Source organism: Cyprinodon tularosa, unplaced genomic scaffold (assembly GCF_016077235.1).
Source record: "Cyprinodon tularosa strain WSP-4 unplaced genomic scaffold, ASM1607723v1 ctg166, whole genome shotgun sequence".
NCBI classification, from domain to species: Eukaryota; Metazoa; Chordata; class Actinopteri; order Cyprinodontiformes; family Cyprinodontidae; genus Cyprinodon; species Cyprinodon tularosa.
Window position 1 is genome coordinate 2857263 of NW_024038493.1, and position 21971 is coordinate 2879233.

Consider the following 21971-nt stretch of genomic DNA (forward strand, 5'->3'; position numbering starts at 1 on the left):
AACGTTAAAGGTTTTTTTTATGCTTTTCTTCTTTAATGTACAATTTAATGTGTGTTATGAATTATAATTTATAAATGAGGTGTTATTTGTTGTAATTATAGAAATATTCATGAGGCAAAAAAGCAATAAAAATGTACAATGAAGGACATTAGTAAATTCACCTCTTTAAAAGAGTATTTCTATTTCCTTTAATTCCATTTCATTAATTTATTCACTCTTTTTTGAAAATGCAAAAACTTTAAGTGACTTTTTTTTAGATTTCTAAGGAATTAATTTTGTTTTTTATCTTTATAAGCAAAAACACATTTTTTTAAACTGAAATAAAAAGTGCAGTTAAGAAGTGATCAATTTAACTTATGTAAAGGTTTTGCTTTTTTTCATTTTCAAATAAATTTTTCTTTATATTTTTAATGCTATTTTTTCCAATCTATATCTTTATTTATATTGTTTTTACATATTTTGTTTTTTTTATGTTAATTTTTCAGATTTAGTCTTATATATGAAATACTTGTGTAGATTGAAATCATTTCATTTTAAGCCAAATGCTCCATGCACATGAAATCTGTAAAAAGAAAAAAAAAATCCTGAGAACATCAATATGCAAAAAATTTAAAAAGAAATAAGAGAGTTACTCTTGAAACCTTTTTTCGAGAGTAACTTTTAATTTTTTTTTTTTCCATTTGCAAAACATGTTTTTATGCTTTAAACAATAATGGAGCAAAATTTACACCATAATTGTTTTTGTTTCTTTCAAGCTCTTCAGATGTGATACTTCAAGATGCTCATAGAAAACCTTGATGTAATCACATCTTATGTGATACTGGTTACCTTTCGTCACCAGGTGATGGGTGTGGTTGGTCCCTCCAGTGTAGCAGATGGACTCCCCCTCCTCCACCTCAGCCCATACCTCTCTCCTCCCCTTCCTTTCAGCACAGCCGTTGTCCGGCTCGTCGCTCTTCAGATTCAGGTACGACAGGCTTATTAGAAATCAAGCTTAGCCTTCAGAAATGTTTTAATTACTAGATTCCTTTTCGCTGCCTCTCAGGCCTTAAAGGACGACTTCCCTCTCAGTCATGTGATCTCGCCATTCACCAATCAGGAGAGGCGAGAGGGGATGCTGCTTAATCTGCTCATTCCTTTTGTTCTGACTGTGGGCTCTGGAAGTAAAGGTAAGAATAACGCGCCTCTCTCAATCAAACAAGTCTTTTTTTTTTCTCTCTAGTTTCAGGGTGAAACCACATATTTTTTTTTTTTTTTTTTTGCATAATCTGCTCTTGAAATTTGTTCTCTGTGTATTCTCTCCGCCTTTAAAGGTGCAAAAAACTCACTTCAGAACCAACAATACAGCCAAAGTGCTTCAGGGTTGCTCCCCGAACCCAACGCACCACACACCCAACCGGCTCGCCTCAAAGATTTTCCCATAAAGTAAACCACAAAAATATAATTTATTTAAGAACGAGGAATAGAAATATCCATATTTCCATGCAAAATAAAACCAAAATATATTTAAAAAAATCCTTTTTCAATATTTCTATGTGGTGTCTATCCAAATAAACATCTCCTCACTGACATATTTTATCTTAAATACATGTAAAAACAACAAAACCCATTAACATCAAGTTATTTCTGCTAAATAAAAAAAAAATACCAGTCTAGTTTGACCTAAATAAAAGAAACAAAAGAAAAATACATGCATTATTGATAAAATAGAACTTTTTAAATACCTCCCTCAGTTACCTTCAACACTGTACAATATTATGGTCAATTACCACCTTTTATTCGGACATATTACTATTAATTTTCAAATACTTTATGCTTAAATGTTCTTGAGGCCCTTTGGTAATTTGTCAGCCTTTAGGTTGCCACTATGGCATTAGTTAATGATATAGGGTGACACTACTTTTATTTTGAAAGAGTAAAAATACTTCATTCCTTCTGGGTTATTTTTGTTTTAACTAAATATTAATTTGACCATTCTGTTATGGAGTGATTCTTGTCAACATGTTGTCTGTGACCTCTTTAATTAATACCTCAATCTCATTGTACCATATACACTATATTGCCAAAAGTATTTGCTCACCTGCCTTGACTCACATATGAGCTTAAGTGACATCCCGTTCCTAATCCATAGGGTTCAATATGACGTCGGTCCACCCTTTGCAGCTAGAACAGCTTCAACTCTTCTGGGAAGGCTGTCCACAAGGTTTAGGAGTGTGTTTATGGGAATTTTTGACCATTCTTCCAGAAGCGCATTTGTGAGGTCGCACACTGATGTTGGACGAGAAGGCCTGGCTCTCAGTCTCCGCTCTAATTCATCCCAAAGGTGTTCTATCGGGTTGAGGTCAGGACTCTGTGCAGGCCAGTCAAGTTCATCCACACCAGACTCTGTCATCCATGTCTTTATGGACCTTGCTTTGTGCACTGGTGCACAGTCATGTTGGAAGAGGAAGGGGCCAGCTCCAAACTGTTCCCACAAAGTTGGGAGCATGGAATTGTCCAAAATGTCTTGGTATGCTGAAGCATTCAGAGTTCCTTTCACTGGAACTAAGGGGCCAAGCCCAGCTCCTGAAAAACAACCCCACACCATAATCCCCCCTCCACCAAACTTTACACTTGGCACAATGCAGTCAGACAAGTACCGTTCTCCTGGCAACCGCCAAACCCAGACCCGTCCATCAGATTGCCAGATGGAGAAGCGCGATTCGTCACTCCAGAGAACGCGTCTCCACTGCTCTAGAGTCCAGTGGCGGCGTGCTTTACACCACCGCATCCGACGCTTTGCATTGCACTTGGTGATGTATGGCTTGGATGCAGCTGCTCGACCATGGAAACCCATTCCATGAAGCTCTCTGCGCACTGTTCTTGAGCTAATCTGAAGGCCACATGAAGTTTGGAGGTCTGTAGTGATTGACTCTGCAGAAAGTTGGCGACCTCTTCGCACTATGCGCGTCAGCATCCGCTGACCCCGCTCCGTCAGTTTACGTGGCCTACCACTTCGTGGCTGAGTTGCTGTCGTTCCCAAACACTTCCATTTTCTTATAATACAGCTGACAGTTGACTGTGGAATATTTAGGAGCGAGGAAATTTCACGACTGGATTTGTTGCACAGGTGGCATCCTATCACAGTTCCACGCTGGAATTCACTGAGCTCCTGAGAGCGACCCATTCTTTCACAAATGTTTGTAAAAACAGTCTGCATGCCTAGGTGCTTGAATTTATACACCTGTGGCCATGGAAGTGATTGGAACACCTGATTCCAATAATTTGGATGGGTGAGCAAATACTTTTGGCAATATAGTGTATGTTGCACCAGGCTGATCCACTCCCCCCAGTGGATAATTGTTTGAGATTAGAGAGATTAAAGAAAAGAAGAGATAGAGATCATTCATCAATAATCATGTTTTACTTCTATTCCCCTCTGTCCAGATTTCTAGGTGTTATTATAGGGTATATGTTGTTCAGGAGGTAAACTACAACAAGCAGCCTTTTATAGAATAACAGGACTGCACTGAAAAAAATCAAAATCTAGATAAGTAATTTTTTCTCAAAATAGGTGCATTTGTTCTTGGATTGAGGAGGTGAAAGTGACATTTTGCCAATGGAACAAGACAATTTACGTTTAAAATAAGAAAACACACTTGCATTGTCTCATTTCAAGTGCATTTTATCTAATTATCTTATTTTAAGAGTAAAAATATTAATTCCATTGGCAAACCACCTCATTTATCTACTCAAATTAAGGGTAAATACACTCAATTTAAGACATTTTTACTTATTTTTAGATCATTTTTCCAGTGTGGAGGGGGAAGCTGCAAGTTTAATTTTAAGTATGAATTTATTGTACATTCATTATTTTATAATGAAATAATATATATATAGTGTTTAGTGTTTAGTTTGTTTTAATGATTCTAACACCAATAAAGGTTATAATTCATTCAACTCTGTTACAATCTATTTAACTTGATACACAGCTACACTTTGTGCATAATAACACATATTAGGCTAATTTGTGTTTAACTGTATACAAAGTTTAGAGGAGAAGTAGTGGTATCTCATATGTTATGTTAAAGTGTATTTTAAGCTAGTATAAGTTACCACGTTCTACTTGGCAGTCAAAACATAACTTAGGGTCAAATAAAATAAACTTACAAAAACGTATTTTACACAATGAAGAGTTAACTAAAAGGCAACTGGAAGAATGTGTTAGAGTATCTTTGAATCAAATGAAGTAACTAAATATTGAATTACAATTCAACTTTATTTTCATTACACTGTCACAAGTAGAAAGCAACGAAATTAACTGTCTGCATTTAACCTATCCGCTTTGGGAGCTGTGGGCTGCCATTGTGCAGCAACTGAGGGGCTGTGTGGGGGGTTGAGTGTCTTGAATCCAGAGAACCAACCCCAAAGCACTGGAGATATTTGTAAAAAAGGAATCTCCTCACCTCTGCTTATGCGGCTGCAGCTATAAGGTTGGTCCATCAGTGGCTGTCCACATTCAGGTCAGGCTGGAAACATCAAGGACAGCCCTGTGTTTAAACCTTTAAGCTTTCTCTACCCAATTCTTTCGTGAGAAGAGATCGTTCAGAACAAACACTTTAATTAACACTTTATAAGGTTTATGTATTAAATGAGTAGAAAACAGGACAACAGGCTTTACAGAATTGTAATCTCACTCAGACCAGAGAGTAAGCAGCTGCCTCGACTAACAGTTAAAGCATTTCATACAACTCCAGTATCACACCCAGCCTCATCATCATATCATTTCATCATAGATATGTTTGCAGACATCCAAAGTTTCAAAGTTTCAAAAACAACCTGCTATTTCACAGGATGCATAGCTGCCTGTCAGAGAGGAAACCAAAACTTATTGGCTTATTTTTCTGACTAATCCAATCAGCGCACTTTTTGACACCCAGTCGCCTGGAACGCCCGTTGAACAGAGCATCCCTTTGGACGGATACGCACAGGTTTCACAAGCAACCTCCTCCCCACACCCCCCTCTCTCTTGCTGTGCCTACTTCGCATTTGAAGTAGTTCTAATCCGCATATGGTGTGGGAATTATTGTATTGTCTGCACGCTCTCAATCACATTAAAAAAAACAGATTCTCAAAACAGAGACTCACAGAACTTCCGGGAGACTTGGGATGTCTGTCTCTGCACATGTGGAGACTTCACTGGCTCCAGCCATAATAATACACAATGTTGTCTGAATTCAAATGCGCCATGACAGAGCTCTCTGTTAAGACTAAAGGCCAATTTATACTTCTGACGCATAGCCTCTGGAACCATCAAATCTGTCTATATACGCACCTCAAAATAATCCTGACTATATGTCAGACCGTCGCAAACCCACGCAGACCTCAAGCGGATGTGTGCAGACAAAAAGCAGCTGTGATTGGTCCTTGGTATGCCTTTCTGGCTGTCTGCGTGGTCTTCCTTCTTGATTCGGTGCCGGGGCGCCCAATTTTTAAAAACCGAAGAGTAATAACAACAATGGATAACCATGAAGAAAGGTTGATTGAGGAGGTTCGGAAGTACAGCCATTTGTACGATGCCTCAGACATGCTGTTTTGGAAAATAAACACTCCCGCCGGCGCCGCTGAAGAAGTTCTCGTGACCATCCGCCGAAGTTCTCGTGGGTTCTCGAATATGCTCCCGCTTGCGCTTTGGTGGGAAACTGCTGTACTCCCCTAGAAATTCCAGACCGATGGTGCAGAAGCATACCAGGGTTATACGGTTCGCAACCAGATGCAAGCAACGTTTGATGTGTGCGGTTGCAGAAGTATAATCCACCCTGTCCTTGTGCTCCCATTTCTTTCTTTCTCTTGCTTGGAAAAACATTAGTCATCACAGGTAACAGGCAGGTATTACTAGGGTTTAACAAGCACATGCATTAATAGTAAAATAATCCTAATGCATATGTTTTGCTTTTTTGCCTCCTTTTGCAGATAGCCCCCACCTTGAGCAGCCAGAGATCTTCCTTCTCCTTCAGACTGTCATCAACATCCTGCTACCCCCTCGGATCATCTCCACCTCCCGCACCAAGAACTTCATGTTGGACGCTTCGCCGGCTCACTGCTCTACACCTGGAGACACTGGAAAGGATCTGCGTAGAGAGGGATTAGCCGAGTCCACTAGCCAGGCCGCATATCTGGGTAAGACAACATCATGAAAACCTTTTACGGTTTATACTTAAATTGTTTGGCTTATCCGACTCCACTTTCTGTAGCTCTGAAGGTGGTGCTGGTTTGCTTCGAACGTTCTTTGGGAAACCAGTGGTATCGTCTGAGCCTGCAGGTGAAAGAGATGGCTCTGAGGAAGGTGGGAGGTTTGGCTTTCTGGGACTTCATCGATTTCATTGTGCGGACCCGCATCCCTATTTTCGTTCTCCTGAGACCCTTCATACAATGTAAGGTAAGCACCCAACAATGCAATGAAATGCTGTTGTAACTTAATGTTATTTAATAATATAGCATTTGGACTGTTATTTGTTGTTCCGTGAACACACACCCAACATGGTCAGTTAGCTCTGAATGTGGAATAAGTATTCCATTTACCCTGTGGAATAACAAAACAGACTGTAACACTTTATCGTCAATAGGAGACTTGGAGCAATCCAACACCGTATGGCCTAAGCTTTCTTGAAAGTTAGAAACTCTCCTTTCCAAAGCAGATCCAACAGATGTTGCAGGTCTGAACATTTTGAGTTTTGGATGAATCTGGATCCTTTCACGTGTTTACTGTTGTATAAAGCAAGCTTAAAGGAGAAGTTCGGTTTTTTACACTTTAAGCCCATTTTCTGTAGTGTCCAGGATGAAATCGAATGATTGACACCAAAAGTTTGACAATTGCTCCTGTCTCTGCTTTTTGGCTCATTTAGAATCACCCCCTGGCTGCTTTAGAATGGCTAGCATAGAGCATGTCCGATAATGTCCTTAAAACAACCTTAAACGTTCTTTTTTAAAAATATGCTACTCACCGGGTCGTCAGCGCTGTTCAATGACGTTCCAAAAAAAGTTTCATGAAGAAAAAACGTTCCTGTAGTGTTTTATTTAGCATTTTGTAAATCCCATTGAGTTCTGTAGGAATAGTCAATATTCCCCTGCCACCGGAAACGGAAATGGGGCCTGTTTACACAGTTGTAGTCTTTTCGCTTCACTCTGTGTACTCCGACGTCGAGAATCAAGAATCCACCTTTCGTATTCCATTTTCAGAGTTTTTTAAAGTGTTTAACAGAGACGTTAGCACCTCGACGTCAGAGTACACAGAGTGAAGCGAAAAGACTACAACTGTGTAAACAGGCCCCATTTCCGTTTCCGGTGGCAGCGGAATATTGACTATTCCTACAGAACTCAATGGGATTTACAAAATGCTAAATAAAACACTACAGGAACGTTTTTTCTTTACGAAACGTTTTTTGGAACGTCATTGAACAGCGCTGACGACCCGGTGAGTAGCATATTTTAAAAAAAGAACGTTTAAGGTTGTTTTAAGGACATTATCGGACATGCTCTATGCTAGCCATTCTAAAGCAGCCAGGGGGTGATTCTGCATGAGCCAAAAAGCAGAGACAGGAGCAATTGTCAAACTTTTGGTGTCGATCATTCGATTTCATCCTGGACACTACAGAAAATGGGCTTAAAGTGTAAAAAACCGAACTTCTCCTTTAAGGGCTGGTTATACTCCCTGCAGCAGTGTGTTGCAGTGTGTTTGTCGCAGATATTTTTGATTTATGCAGAATTTTGAAGCTCTGTCTGAGCTATGTTATTCCACGCCACAACACAAGAGGGACAATCAGGAACTAGCTGTGGGTCTAGATACGGCCGAGGCGGTGAGGAAGTGCGGGCAAATTTGTGTGACAATGGAGAGACATGAGGGCCAAAAAAGAGCGGGGATCAGGTGGAAAAAGAGTCCCAGAATTCTCATGCACCTCGCTCTTCTAGCTGGTCCATCTTCACGAGTCTTTTTCCACAAGGGCGGTCATAAAAACAAAACAAGCAGGTAAGGGACCAAACAGGATATACGCATAGTGATGAGCAGATGTAGATTTGACCAATCAGAGGCCTCCTGTCTGCAGCACTGTCTGCGGTCAACTACAATTTTGGAGAGGTGCACCAGAGAGTTTACGGTAGGGGCATTTTGCATTCACTACGACACACAATCAGGGACCTGGTTTCTGAGTATAAATCAGTCTTTAGAAGAAGCTAATGGTGATCACAAACTCCCAAATGCTTACATGTCTTGAGCTGTTATTTATAAAGCTAAAACAAACTTAATTTAAAGGAAATTGTTGGTGATATGTTTGCAATTAAACGTAATTAGCATATCAGGAAACACATAACACAAAAGTGCTTAAAGCCTTTTTAGGCTACGTTCAAACTGCAGGCCTTGATGCTCAATTCCGATTTTTTTATGAAATCCGATTTTTTTGCGTTGCCGTTCACATTTCCAAATATATGCGACTTGTATGTGATCTTATATGTTCACTGGAGTCATACAACCAAAGTGTCCCGGATGCGCAGTCGAGGATGCAATGACGTCACAGGCCAGCGTGTGCTGTGTTTACTGGAGTAAACATGGATGGTACTGCCGGAGCACATCTAGCGATCTTTCCCAACCATAAAACCTCAATCTTTTCAAGATGGTTAAACATAAATACTGCTCTCCGCATCATCGTCTGCCATGGTTGTTGTTTTTCTTGCAGCTTCTTCATAGCAAGACCCAGAATAGTGACCTTTGTCAGGTTTTAATGCCGTTCAGGTCGGATGAATGCGATCTGGCCGTTCAGACACAGGTCGCATTTGAAAAGATCTGATTCGTATCGGATTGATGTAGTCAAGTGGCCTGGGTCGCATCGGAAAAACTCAGATTTGTGTTGTTTAGACTGAAATGAAAAGATCGTATCCAGGTCACATATGGGCCAAAAAAATCGGATTTGGGTCACTTCAGGCTGCTGTGCAAACGTAGCCAAAGTCCCTCCATTTCTGCTAGCTACTAGCTCCATTGTTTCTTGACCTAGCTAATGAAGCTAGGTGGTCCTTCCCTAAAGTTTTCCCTCAGGAACAATGACAGAGGGTTATTGATTTCTATTTAGGCAAATCATTCAATGAAATTATATTTTAGCATATAATGTTTTCTTTACCTCTTTGGATTTGCATTAGAAATTGATTTGAACACATTCAAATTTCTTTAGATTAATTTTAAACTAATTTGACCTCTTTCCAAACTCTTCAACATAAACATTAGCTCTCAAACATCCAATTAGCTTTTAAGCTAAAATGGAGCAATTGAAATAATGTGGTCAAACAAATTCACAATACAAATCCAAGAGGTAAATTTATCATAATTGGTAAAATAATATCATAAAAAGATTTTCCTCAATCAGAATTCAATAACTGTTTAGATAACAGTTTCTTACCCTCTGTGATTGCCCTGAGGGGAATAATTAAAGTTAAGGACTACCTACCTTCTTTACTTAGGTTTGGTTTTCAGTCAATGGATCTCATAGCTAGCATATGTCTCTGTGATGTGTGTTTTTGTAGAGAGTGGGTAGAGGTTAGATTTTTTCATGTCTTACTGTGCAACATCATCAATCCATCAGTTTTTGGCTAATGTCTGTTAATCTTCAGATGTTTACAGACAAGACATTCTTTGGGGTATTCCATTGACTGGTTGCCAATATTTGACATGTTTTGTAGTTGCTGACCCAACCAGCTGACTCCCAGGAGGAGATTACAGCGCGCCACCACATTGCTGACCAGCTAGAGCGACGCTTCATCCCAAGACCTCTCTGCAAGAGCTCACTCTTTGCAGAGTTCAACAATGAACTCAAGATCCTCAAAGAGGCTGTACACAGTGGCTCTGGTTAGATAGTTAAGGTGTTATACATCTCTTCACTCAAAGCCTATCAATTTGGTCGATTAACTTGTATTTGTTCTCAATTCCAAAAGCGTACCAAGGAAAGACCTCCATCAGCACTGTTGGGACCTCTACATCTGCGTACCGGCTCAGTCTGGCCACCATGTCACGCTCCAATACGGGCACCGGCACAGTTTGGGAGCAGGATAGCCAGCCATCGCGCCAACCATCACAGGATACACTCAGCCGCACTGACGAGGACGACGAAGAGAGTCAGAGAAACTGCTTTTGATTTATGTTTGGCCTTCATTATTTCTGAAACAATCATCACTGTTGTGTAAAATACAGTTCCCTAAAAAAGACCACATTTTGGTTTAACATTAATTTTGCAAAATGAAGCTCCCCACCCCTACTTATGAATTATTTGTTGTTGTCTTACAAGTTTTTAAACCAGACATCTTGCTGTCCCACATTACTTGTACCATAGATGACTCCATCAGTATTCCCAGCGTTGTGAGCGAGCATGAGGCTTTCCTGCCGCGGGTAATGTCTCAGCGGCGTTTCTCCAGCCACGCCACCGGCTCTGCAACCTTGCAGCCTGAGAATCCCCGCACCACCATGCTGCCCAGTCAAAGGTATTATCCTAGCAAATAAACACACTATAGACATGTTCAGTGTGTGAAATTTAGCCATTTTCTCTTTTGTTTAATTTCTTGGCTAAATTAATGCTAATGAGGAGAAGAATAGGAAGCGTCCTCATTTGTTATTAAAGGTTTCTATCTTTTATATATTGGCCTTTTAGGTTGTAAATCCATACCAGAAACAACTCGAGTCCGAAAATACATCCTTGTGGGATTCCACAATGTTAACATAGCATTTTTCTTTTAGCATAACAATGCTATTTTCAATCAGGCAACTGATCGATAGGGTGTGGTTTAGTTACAATTTTTGTCACTTTTAAGTAAATTTACGTAGCTTACACAAAGCATTCGGGTAATTGTTTAAGTTTTAAGTAATTTTTATAAAACATTGATATGGTCTTAACTTAAGTGTTTTATTGTTTAATTTAAAACACACTTGTTTCCTCCGTTGTCAAATATAGTTTAATAAAACATTTCAAGATTTTTATTTCGATATTATATTAAGATATTTTCAACAATGTATCTGCATCGGCATGCTAATGGCCTGCTAGTATTGTAGATGCTAGAGTATACATAGAGTTTATGTGTCAAATAAAATACATTGGCATTGAGATATTTATATATGTATAATTTACATTAAGACTTTGAAAAAGTTAAAAAGGCATGAAGGGAGGAACACAGGTGTTGGATGTATTATTTAAATATAAAATCGCAGGGGGATAAGTGTAGATCCCTGAGGAACACCAAAGGGAATTATCTGATTACATTGAATCCCTAATGGATGCAAATCGTACACGACACTCTCTAATAGGTAATTGTTAAAAAAAAAACACGTACGTTACTTATGATTGTTTGTATACTATTTAACGATGGAGTACTAGCGCCAGGTTAGAGATTCTTTTTAATTTTTTACTTTGAGAATAAATAAGTAACATTACGACAAAAAAGTTGTAATATTGCAAAAATGAAGTCATAACATTACAAGAATAACGTTGTATCATTACGAGAATAATGTCGTAACATTACGCGATTAAAGTCGTAATATTACGAAATAAAGTCGTAACATTACGAGAGTATAGTTGTAATATTACGAGAATGAAGTCATCATATACAACAACCCTGTTTGAGAAAGAAAGCTTTGAGCTCCGTCCGACCAGCACCACCAAACAGCTACCTGAGTCCACTTTCACATTCTGCCCAATTTGATGCTGGTGTGTTAAAAGATTTTTTTCATTTGTCAATGTATAGCCAAAGTATAACTTCTCACGATGCTCGACATTCTTCATTTTAGTGAAGAAGTGCGTCTTGTAGGAGTTGTCATAAAATACAACCTGTTTCTCATAATTTTAGGACTTTTTTCTCTTAACATTACGACTATTCTTGTAATTTTATGACTTTGTTCTCGTAATATTGACTATTCTCGTTGCGACTTTTTTTATCGTAATGTTACGACTTTATTCTCGTAATATTATGACTTTATTTTCGAAATAGAAGAAAAAAATCTCTAGCCTGGCCCTAATACTCCGTCGTACTATTATACATCCCTTTAATAGGCAGTAGTAAAAACGTATGATGTTGAATCATAGGAAAAAAATAAAGAAATATGTTTTACACTATTTGTGTTTGAAATGTAGATTCTGACATGCAGGATTATATCCCAACCATATCCCACAACCACAGTCATATTTTTCTGTGTATATATCTGTAATTTTTTAACCCTTTTATTGTTTTTTAAAGAATGAAGCTGCTCCTTGACTTCTATTCAGGCCATAATTTAAACACCTGCTCCAGCTTTGGTTCTTTTCAGAGCAAAACGCCCCCAGCTTTACATCCTAGACACAAAGGGGGCCTTGGGTTGGTGATGGATCTCAAGTACACTCCCTAAACTGCCACTCTCCCCCCCTCCCTCCCCCCTTTTTACAGTGAACCAAATGTGCTAGATGAGTCCCAGGGCCTTCTGCAGGAGGGTAACCTCTCTAGGTACAGTGGCCCAATCTCTGTGTGTGTCCCATTGGTGCAATCTTTGCATCCGTCCGCCACTGAGAGGGGGCATGGCTTTGGGACAGCCTCCTCTGCTGGCCGTCGATCACTCATCCACATCTAGTCAAATCGCCTTGGCCCACTTCACCCCCCCCTCCACTTCTCTACTCACCTGTCTCTTCTTTCTATGTGGGTCCAGCGTTTCTTGTTTCTCCCCCTCCCCTCCCCTGTTTTTAAACTCCACACTGACCCTCATCTTTTCAGCTCATCTGGTGTGCTATTCTAACCAGGCCCCCTTCCCTCTCGCTCCCTAAACCTAAAGGGCCCCCCCAAATGGGATCCAGGAGCCCTGATCCTCCTGTCAGCTGTGGGTCTTTTCCAGTCGATGTGCCATCATAATGCCATGGTGTCTCATACTGTTTACATGTCTCTCAGGCTTCTTGCTGATCAAATTGGGCGTCCTGTTTGGGATACCAATCTGTAGGGGCAAAGGGGGAACTGGGGTGGCAACAACTCAATAACAATAGTTTTAGTACCTTTTTGTGCAACTTTTTAAAAAAGAAAATGGGAAAATCTCTTGCTGATATGTTAAATGAATTATATGAAATACATAATGAAAAAAGTGTTGCTGCTTCAGCCCCTACTACCCCCCCTGTTGTGTTATTTGGCGTCTAAAGCATAGCAGCACTTGTTTATTTTTCTGCACATGTGATTTTGTTGTTCTGTAGCATACTGTGTGTGTTGTGATGAGTAGTTTAGCAGCAGCATCTTGTTGTAATCAAAGGTGGGTTCGGTGAGCGAGCGCTGATGGTGCTGCGGTGTCTATTTGGGTCAATCACATTGATGTATTTTTGTGTGTTTCCCACATTTGTTTGTGCGTGTGTGCGTGAATGACATATACATATTCGACGATCCGATTGACTGGAACCAGGGTTGCAAGCGTTCAAAGTGAACCTGGACAACAGAACCTTCTACTCCAGGCCCCGTTAGGAAGAAAACGTGGACTCAGACAGGTATGGAAGTCGACTTGCTGGACCTGGTTCAGTAAAAATTTAACTCAAAAATCTGTCAATCTTTGTCAAAAAGTTTTAAAATTTGTTTTTTTTTTGCCATGAAATATAATATTTCTTAGACATTTTGAGATTTTGATTGTTCCATAAATATCACAGTAGGCACTTTAAGGTGATTACTCACTAACTTAAAGTGTAACTCACCCCATAATCCAAGTTTTTTTTTATTTAAATTGTATACATTTGGTTATATGGAGTGGATATTGTTCCACTATTGTTGTAAGCCTACATTTGAAGAACAAATTCAATACATAAATGAATTTGAAAAACTGCTCCCATCAGAAGAAAAGTTCCCAGACTAAATTTTCAGATTTTGTTTTTCCAAAATAAGTGTCATATTTATTTTTTCACATTTTATGTTTACAAATATTGTTTTGTTATTTATTTTATTATTATTATTTTTTTTTTACCGTTTTTGTATTTACAATTGATTATTTTAGCAAACATTTTTTTTTCAAATTTCTATTGTTCAGATTGAGTTTTACAAATTTCCTTTCTTTTAAATTGTAGTTTACTGATTACATTCTCCTTGCTGCTGGGGGCCGGCTTTCCTCTGGAGTGAGGAGTGAAAACACATTTCTATTGGTCTGCATGGACACTGTTTGCTTTGGGTTTGAAGTGAAGAAAATGTGATGAGTAAAACCCAATCTAGAGTCACCCAGAAATTTCAAAAAAGAAACTAAAAGTATAATATATACTAATAAAACAATTTTGGAAACCAACATTTTAAAATGTAAAAAAAAAACAAATTTGTAAATATATAAAATCTAAATAAAACATATATTTTGTAAATATATAATATGAATAAAATTATTTATATATATATATATTTTTTTTTTTTTTAAATAACAAAATGTGATAAATTACCAAGTAAGTTACTTTTTTTTTTTTTTTTATAAAATGTTTCTCAAAGTTTAATTTCTGCTTTTTATTTTTTTCTTTCAAATTTAATTTTTCAAAATGCCATTTTTTTTTTTTTTTTTTTTGCTGGCATCAATAATGGAGCAAAATCCCCCCATACATTCATGGAGTGCTATTGTAATGTCTGTTTATATCTGTAAGGTGTTTTTAGTTTATCTCAAATTAATCGCAAACCCAACTCAATGTTGCCAAGGTTAGTTAAATGCTGTTACTGGATTAAACGATACGTGCGGATACATTGAAATATCCACACGTTGACCCACATGCAGAAGCACTCACAGAGACCGAGAAAGTTTTAACAGTTTATTGAAAGATAACTGTGCAGAGATAGGAAAAACAGTTCTTCAGCTTGGGGCGATTCCTGCAGTCAGGTGAACTGGAAGCAGAAGCTCTAGGAGGAGATCAGAGTGGTGAGTTCAAGGACTGTGGGAAATCTGGCCGATTTTCTGAATACAAGGTAACTTGGACTCACAGTGGTTGTTGGCGAGGGTTTCTGAGATTTGTGGAGGCTTGGTCTGTAGAAGGTTTAGTTCGTTGGAGGGCGAACAGGCAGACTAAGGAGATCATGAGGAGCAGCTGAGCAGACTGACTGACACTTGGTTCCTGAAGTGCTCGGTGTGCAGATGAGATCTGTCTCCTTTTCTCAGTGTGACCAGTGTTTCCCTTCCAAGACTTGAAGGGCCAGCTTAAGCGTAAGCGCTGAAAGAGCTCAGAAGAAACTAGGACTCAAAGTTGACTCTGTTAACTCAGAGGGGCTAGAGTACCCAATACTGGCAAACACTCTGGCGAGGAAGAGAAGACAGTCTGCTCCTTAAATACTCCTCAGGAAGTGATGACCCAATAGGCTGCAGGTGTGAGGTGAGAAGAACAGGAACCCCTCCAGACCAGCAGAGGACAATAGCACCATCTAGTGGGTGCACAGTGGAACTGCCAAAGAAACAAAACAAACCCCACAAACTGGAATCCTAACACTAGCACTCAATTTTGGTTATATAAGGGTAGTCATAGAAGCTAGCTTTAGCATACTAATTTGTATTGCAGGCTCAAAGAATAGTGAAACAGATTTCATCCCAAACCGGCCCCTAAGCGCTATCCCTCAGTTTGCGCGTTTCCGCGGAGGGTGCGCCACATTAAGTACTGTCCCAAACCATGTAGTAGGTAGGGCGAGTGGAATTCAGCCGTAGCTGATCTTCATCACACTGACGAAAAATCTAAAGTTAGGTATAAGAAAAAAACGAAATTAATTCCAAAAGGTATGTTCCACTTTGAAACAATTTTATTTGACCGTATACATTTGTTTTAAGAAAGGGGCAAATGTTATATTTTATGTCACCATGCGCCACACAGCTACATGGGTCCTTACTGTGTTGCCTTAGCAACGACTCCTTTCTTTTTCTGTTGAAGGGAAGAGGCCATCCCATTCTCGCTTATACCCCCCCACCTTTAATGAAGGCTCCTTCCACAGCTGCTAGTGTGACTTTATTGCGAGTGAGACTTGATGTTTAAGTGTCAGTCGTTAGCAGTTTGGGATTGGGCCATAATGATGGTTACTGGACATAATAGGAAGATCAAGATCGGATGTAAATATCAGGTAAAATTGTAAGTATTGGGCCCTACTAATGTAAATTTTTTCTTTAGACAACTAATGGCAACTTTCATTCAACTTTAAAAAATAACTTTTGGGGAAAAACTCCATCGCCATACGAGCTTACCATCTCAAATAAAATGCTACCACGCATTGAAAGACAGTTTAATTCATTAGGGGGAATAAGTATTGAAAGCAAGCTCATTTCACTTATTTTACTTTTATTAACCATTATCTGAGTAATCATGATGGATAATGATCATAACCTCTGCTGTTTGAGTAACAGCCCCTCCCCTTATGTGAAATGAGGTCATGAACAAAAGCAAGGAAGCACCTACTTTAACCACGCTGCGCCACCACTAACGAATCCTTTCTGCAATCAGGGAACAATGATGTGACGTAGAGCTCTATGATTTCTGCTCAAATCAGGATTTTTAAATTAACCCTCTCAGGCTCAAATTAAGTTGTAGTTGCAGGAAAAATCTGATATTTGGAGAAAATTATTATATGGGGTAGTAATATACAATTCAGACTTTTTCTTGAGTGAGACCTTCACATGCAATGAATTCTGGGAAATTGCAGATTTGCAAAAGTGGCCCAGAGTGGTAAATTAACACTGAAGACTGAATCTGATATGAACGTTAACTTTATTTGAATATCACAAACAAAAAATTAACAAAACAAAATGCGGGAAAAAAAAAATTTCACACAAAATTGGAGAAAACTTTTTCTTAAACTTTTTCTCCACCGACATCTCAAAACCTCTTGAGAAGGCCGTTACTGTTAAACTCAAAATATAGGCAAACTTGTTGATAAAGCATGTAGCATCCATTGGTACCTGTTTGGGTACACGTTGCGAATCCACAACATTGAAATCGAGATGCCTCTGGTGAAAAACCCAGAGGAGATCAAATCTACTAATTGGCATGTGTCATATCTGTACACATTCATGATTCATCTTATGTAGTATTGATTTCAAAATAATGGAAATTGGTAGTGATACTTACATGAAATTGATGCTTAGAAAATCTGTTTCAGTGACACCAATGACTCAGCCATGTTGAAAGGGAGTCAGCAGTGCTATCTGAGAGAAACTGTTTGTTGCAAATGCACAACTAAGTCCTTCTGTCGTACTTCTGAGGAACAAAAGCTCTTAAAATATGGATGTGAAGTAATTAGCTAAGTGGTATTTAGCTGTTGCAAATTTGCAACATCTGCCTGGAAAGGATAAACTAAAAAAGTTAGCTTAAACGTCTAATGTCTAAGGTCAATTCTAGCAACTGGAGTGATTGATGAACATGTAATTCCTATCAAGAGGTGCGTTATAAAAGCGCTGTAATGCAAAGCGATGTCACGGAAACCCTACTAGCAGTGCGGCAGGAAGGATTATGGTGATTACAGCAAGGCAACATCTGTGACGGATGCTGGAGTTGATCAATTTGAAGTTTTCTATCTTTTCGTGTTGGACAACCAACCAGCATAGAAAAATATTTCACAAACAGATTTAAACAGATTCATGTTTCTAGAAGTTATGGTGTCCTCCGGGCAATGATCTAAAAGGATTGAGTACAGTGACAATAAACACATTTGTCATTGGTGTTTTACAGCTGCGGCGCCCACTGCTGTCCATTCCAAAGACTGAGCCGCGAGGTCGTTCTGGAGCTCGCCTCTCCACGACTCGAAGGAGCATCCAGCCTAAAAACAAACCTCTGGGTAACGCCGCGCTCTCTGTGTTTCTCTGTGCATAGATGACACGACAAAGACAGGGCGGATCGGTCCGAGTCACCCAAACTCTCTTCTCAAACCTCCCATTTGAACATCCTTTATAAAGCCCCAGCACCCAACCCTACCCCCCCCCCCCCCCACTCCCCCTGTCTGAACCTCTGTCTTTGTCCCAGAGCTGTATGTTCTACCACTTGCCACCAGACTGACTCTTGTCACTTTGTTCTGTCTCATGCTTTTATGTTTCGATATAAAGAAACTTTATTGGACTGTGAAGGTGAGACACAATCGTTAACCCTCCACCCTGCAATAGCCTGCCCCCTTCTCCCCCGCCTCCTTTTTTTTTCTTTATCTGCAACCTCACCCAATAGGACGCTCTGCATGTCTGTCTTGCTTCCCCACCCAGTACCCTACTTCCCACCCCCCTGTCCTTCCACTGAACCTCCACAAAATTTGGTGATGCTGATGTGTTAGCGAGAAGCTTGCTGCTGATTCAGATTTTTTAAAATCGATTTTAACCCTGTGTGTGTGTGTGTGTGTGTTTACAGCACATGGAGACCAGAAGAGGTCTGTGACCTTTACGGAGACTCAAGGCCAGCAGGCGTCTCCCAGTACTACAGAACCTCCAGGTGAAAGCAGGAAGTCAAGCCCAGCGCCATCAAAGTCCCCCACACTGGAAGTGCCCTCTGTTACCACGGCTACCATCAAAGCTGATCTGCATGGGCCTGCAAACACACAGGTAGGATGCTTCAATAAAAATAAAAAAAGATTAAAAAAGGCCAATTTTGACCAATAAGATCCAAAGTTAACCATTAGAAAGGGGTTTATGGTCAGGGAAAGAATTAAACATAAAAAATAACCTCTAATAGTAAACAATACATTTTATTTCTCACATTTGATCGCTAATTAAAGTTTTCTTGAAAGCTTCCACTGTTTGACACATTAACAACAAGGCAATAAAATCAAGGTTTGATAACATCGATCTGTTATAATCCTGTAAATGGAATAAACGTTATTAAAATAATGAGCATTTTGATACAGGCAGATTAAATGCTAATTAAAAAATATTCTAATGATTGAAAAAGGAAGATTAAATGTTGTCTAATACTTTTTGACATACATATAGTACATATTTCTAGATATTATGCTTGATGTAACATGGAAGGGTATGAGTTTAACTCCTCCCAGCCACTAGGGGGCGTACCTGAGCTCACCCGCCTCTTCCTTCTGCTCTGTATGCCGGTGTTCTGTCAGATCAGCATACTCATAGTCAATACGAATGCTCTATAACTGTGGAGTCGGCACAAATTTAAGAGAATAAGATACAGGAAGTCTACTTGGCTACTTTATTTATGCATCATATGATAAACAAAAGGTTGTAGTTGAAGGTAAATAAACAAACGTAGTGGAAAAGCATACCAAAAGTCAAGTAGGCTAGTTTATTTATGCGTGATGAAATAAACAAAACGTTTTAGTCCGAGGTAAACAAAATTTAAAGCTAAACTGCTTTAAAAACAGACATCCTCGCTTTCTGTGTTCACTTCTTTACCTAACCTGTCAGATTGTCATTACTATCATGGATATGATGTTACTGTTACTTTTACTATGGGTATGCTGCCTTTCTGTTATGATGATGCCTTTATCGCATGTTTATTGACCAAGCTAAGGGCTTAGCGGTAAGGCTAAGGCAACAAAGCGTGAATATAAAAACAAAATACGGATTTTAGCTGAACTTAAACTATGACTGTATCTGGTGGATTTTAGGTTCAAATGTCAGTTTTCTTCACTCAGTAGGGCGGCGCAAAGTACTCAAGAAATTGATTTAAAAAAAATGAATTCATAAGAATTTAAACAACTAAAGTAGAAAGGAGGGTGCAATAAAACAATTCATAAAAATAAATGTTCAGCTTAAGGTAACTGACTAAATCTGAATGCTACTCAGCTCTAGAAGTTCATCTATGTTTGAAAATGTTTAAATTTATTGATTTATTCCTGTATATTTTTTTTACAGTAAAGTTGATATGTTTATTCTGCACTATTCTAGACTATTCTATTCTTTTTTTTTGTCATTTTAATGAAAACATTGTAACTTTGACCTTTGGTGTTTGAAAGAAATTCTTGTCATAGTGATTTTTATATATATTTAATGTTAGCGAGGATTTTTTTTTCTTGTTTTCGTTTCATTTTCTAAAGTTTGCCTTTTTTCATTTTGCTTTTTTGATTAATTATAATCAGATTTTTTTTATCTTTAATTCTGTCAACATTATTTCTAATATGGATATGTTTTATGTCTTAAGCTTGATTTTATTTGTATAAATATCTTTATTTTATAAGTAAGAGAATTTTCTAGAAATAATTTAATAAAAATAAAAAACAGTGTTTTCCTAAATTTTTATTTATTTTTTCTTCATTTAAATATTTGATTTATTATAATTGTTGTTTTGATTAGTTTTAAAACAGGACTTGCAATATGTCACTTTTATTTTACATCTTTTTTTTGAAAGTTATAAAGAATTTCAATTAATTTAAATCAATCATCTAAACAATTTCACCACAAATTAAATTGTACTTCTTTATTTTAATTTTAAAGTTAAATTTAGTATTATATTTATCTTTTATTATATTTAGTCAAATAAATAAAAAGCACAAAAAACATATCTTTTTGTGTATTTTGTCATTTGTTTAGGTGTTTATTTACTATAAGATGTATATTTATGTGTTCATAGATTCAAATAATTCTTTGCGTGATCCCCTTGCAATTACCCTACGTCCCCACTAGGTGGACCCAGTGAGTTAGTAGGAGGTAATCAGCAGTTTTGCTCTGTGCTGATAACAGGATGCTGTTATATTCACCCCTTCAGGTCCCTTCAGCCATGAGCAGCAAGGAGAGGAGGGAACAGTGGGGGCTCCGCAGCAGCCTCTCCCCTCCCCCCTCCTTCTCCCGACCCTCCACCCCCACGCCCCCCTCCCGTACCTGCTTCCCTCTCCCTCTATCTCGCACCTCTTCCCCTCTCCCCCCTCCGCTCCCAGTGCTGAGTGCGGCCCCCTCCCCAGGCCCCCCTCCACCGCCGCCTCTGCCGCCCAGCATCAGAGAGAGCCCCGGGGACGAGGACACGACGGCGCTGCTGCCCCGCGGCGATGCCCTGCAACGGCTCAGCGAGGACGAAGGCACCGAGAACCCGCTCCTTGCCCCTTTGCTTTCGCCCAAGTCGCCCCGACGCTCCCCTCGTCGGTTTCCTCTCCCTCTCTCCCCCGTTGACCTGGACCTGGACGAGTCCCACGTGTGAGAGGAATGGGAATATTTCCTGACGTGACAATCAGAGTTTAAAAAGACTAAAGTCGGGGATGAATGTATATCAGCTGTCAACTCCACCGTAGATTTAACTAATTAAAAATCTTAATATTACATTTATTTCCTTCACAAACTCAGAGATTTATTTTTTAGAATATATTTTCAGTCATATTTATATCATTATTTAATATTAAAGCTACTAAATTAGCACTTTTAAAACAGAGACCTGTAATATCTAAATCCATAAACATCCCTTCCTCTTTTATTACACTTTTTGATGTCACGCAGAAAAATGTGTAGTTAATCACAGAATGTATGGAGTAAATTTTGTTCCATTATTGTTGCAAAAAACGCATTTTTATAATAGAAGTAAATTAAATGCAAATCACAAATGAAACTCTTTAAAACTTCTAAACAAAAAAAAAATTCAATTTTCTTAAAACAGATTTTATGATTTCATATTTATTTATTTTTTGAGATAAAGTTTTACAAATTGCATTCTTTTCAAATTTTACAGATCACATTCACTTTACTACGAGCCCGAGACAAACATTCCCTCTTCTTCGATAAATATGTTGTCGCTAACGACCAATAGAAATGCATCTAAGCTCCTCACTCCCGCCCCTTTGAAGGTGAAGAGAAATAAAATATTAAGATTTGTTAAAATATTCTGTAGAAAACATAAAGTTTGAAAAAGTACGTTTTTCAAAGTTTCATTTCTATTTAAAAAAACATATTCTTTTCAATAATAATGGAATGAAACTCACTCCATAGATGGATGCTCTAACCCACCCTCCAGGTTTCCTATTAAAACTATAAATATATTTTAAACATTTTAGTATCTTATTATTATAGAGTGCAATGTGGAAGTGTGTCTCTTAAAGCCATTTAAAAGAGA

At 38.6% G+C, this 21971-nt stretch overlaps 1 protein-coding gene across 10 annotated transcripts in view; it reads left to right on the plus strand.

Moving 5' to 3' along the window:
* LOC119780808 (protein unc-80 homolog) overlaps positions 1-21496 on the plus strand; it is a 98581-nt gene extending 77085 nt beyond the window's left edge. For 7 of the 10 annotated variants that reach the window (XM_038280995.1, XM_038280996.1, XM_038280997.1 and 4 more), the window contains 13 exons: positions 842-967; positions 1046-1169; positions 5953-6159; positions 6234-6418; positions 9703-9868; positions 9955-10134; positions 10350-10497; positions 12427-12483; positions 13415-13496; positions 17667-17772; positions 18038-18058; positions 18330-18520; positions 20643-21496. In XM_038280995.1, coding sequence (XP_038136923.1) covers positions 842-967; positions 1046-1169; positions 5953-6159; positions 6234-6418; positions 9703-9868; positions 9955-10134; positions 10350-10497; positions 12427-12483; positions 13415-13496; positions 17667-17772; positions 18038-18058; positions 18330-18520; positions 20643-21068 — 2019 coding nt within the window. In that variant the 3' untranslated portion in view covers positions 21069-21496. The remainder of the gene's footprint in view (positions 1-841; positions 968-1045; positions 1170-5952; positions 6160-6233; positions 6419-9702; positions 9869-9954; positions 10135-10349; positions 10498-12426; positions 12484-13414; positions 13497-17666; positions 17773-18037; positions 18059-18329; positions 18521-20642) is intronic. The other 3 variants (XM_038281000.1, XM_038281002.1, XM_038281004.1) reach the window with 2 other exon arrangements.
* The last annotated feature ends 475 nt before the right edge of the window (positions 21497-21971 follow it).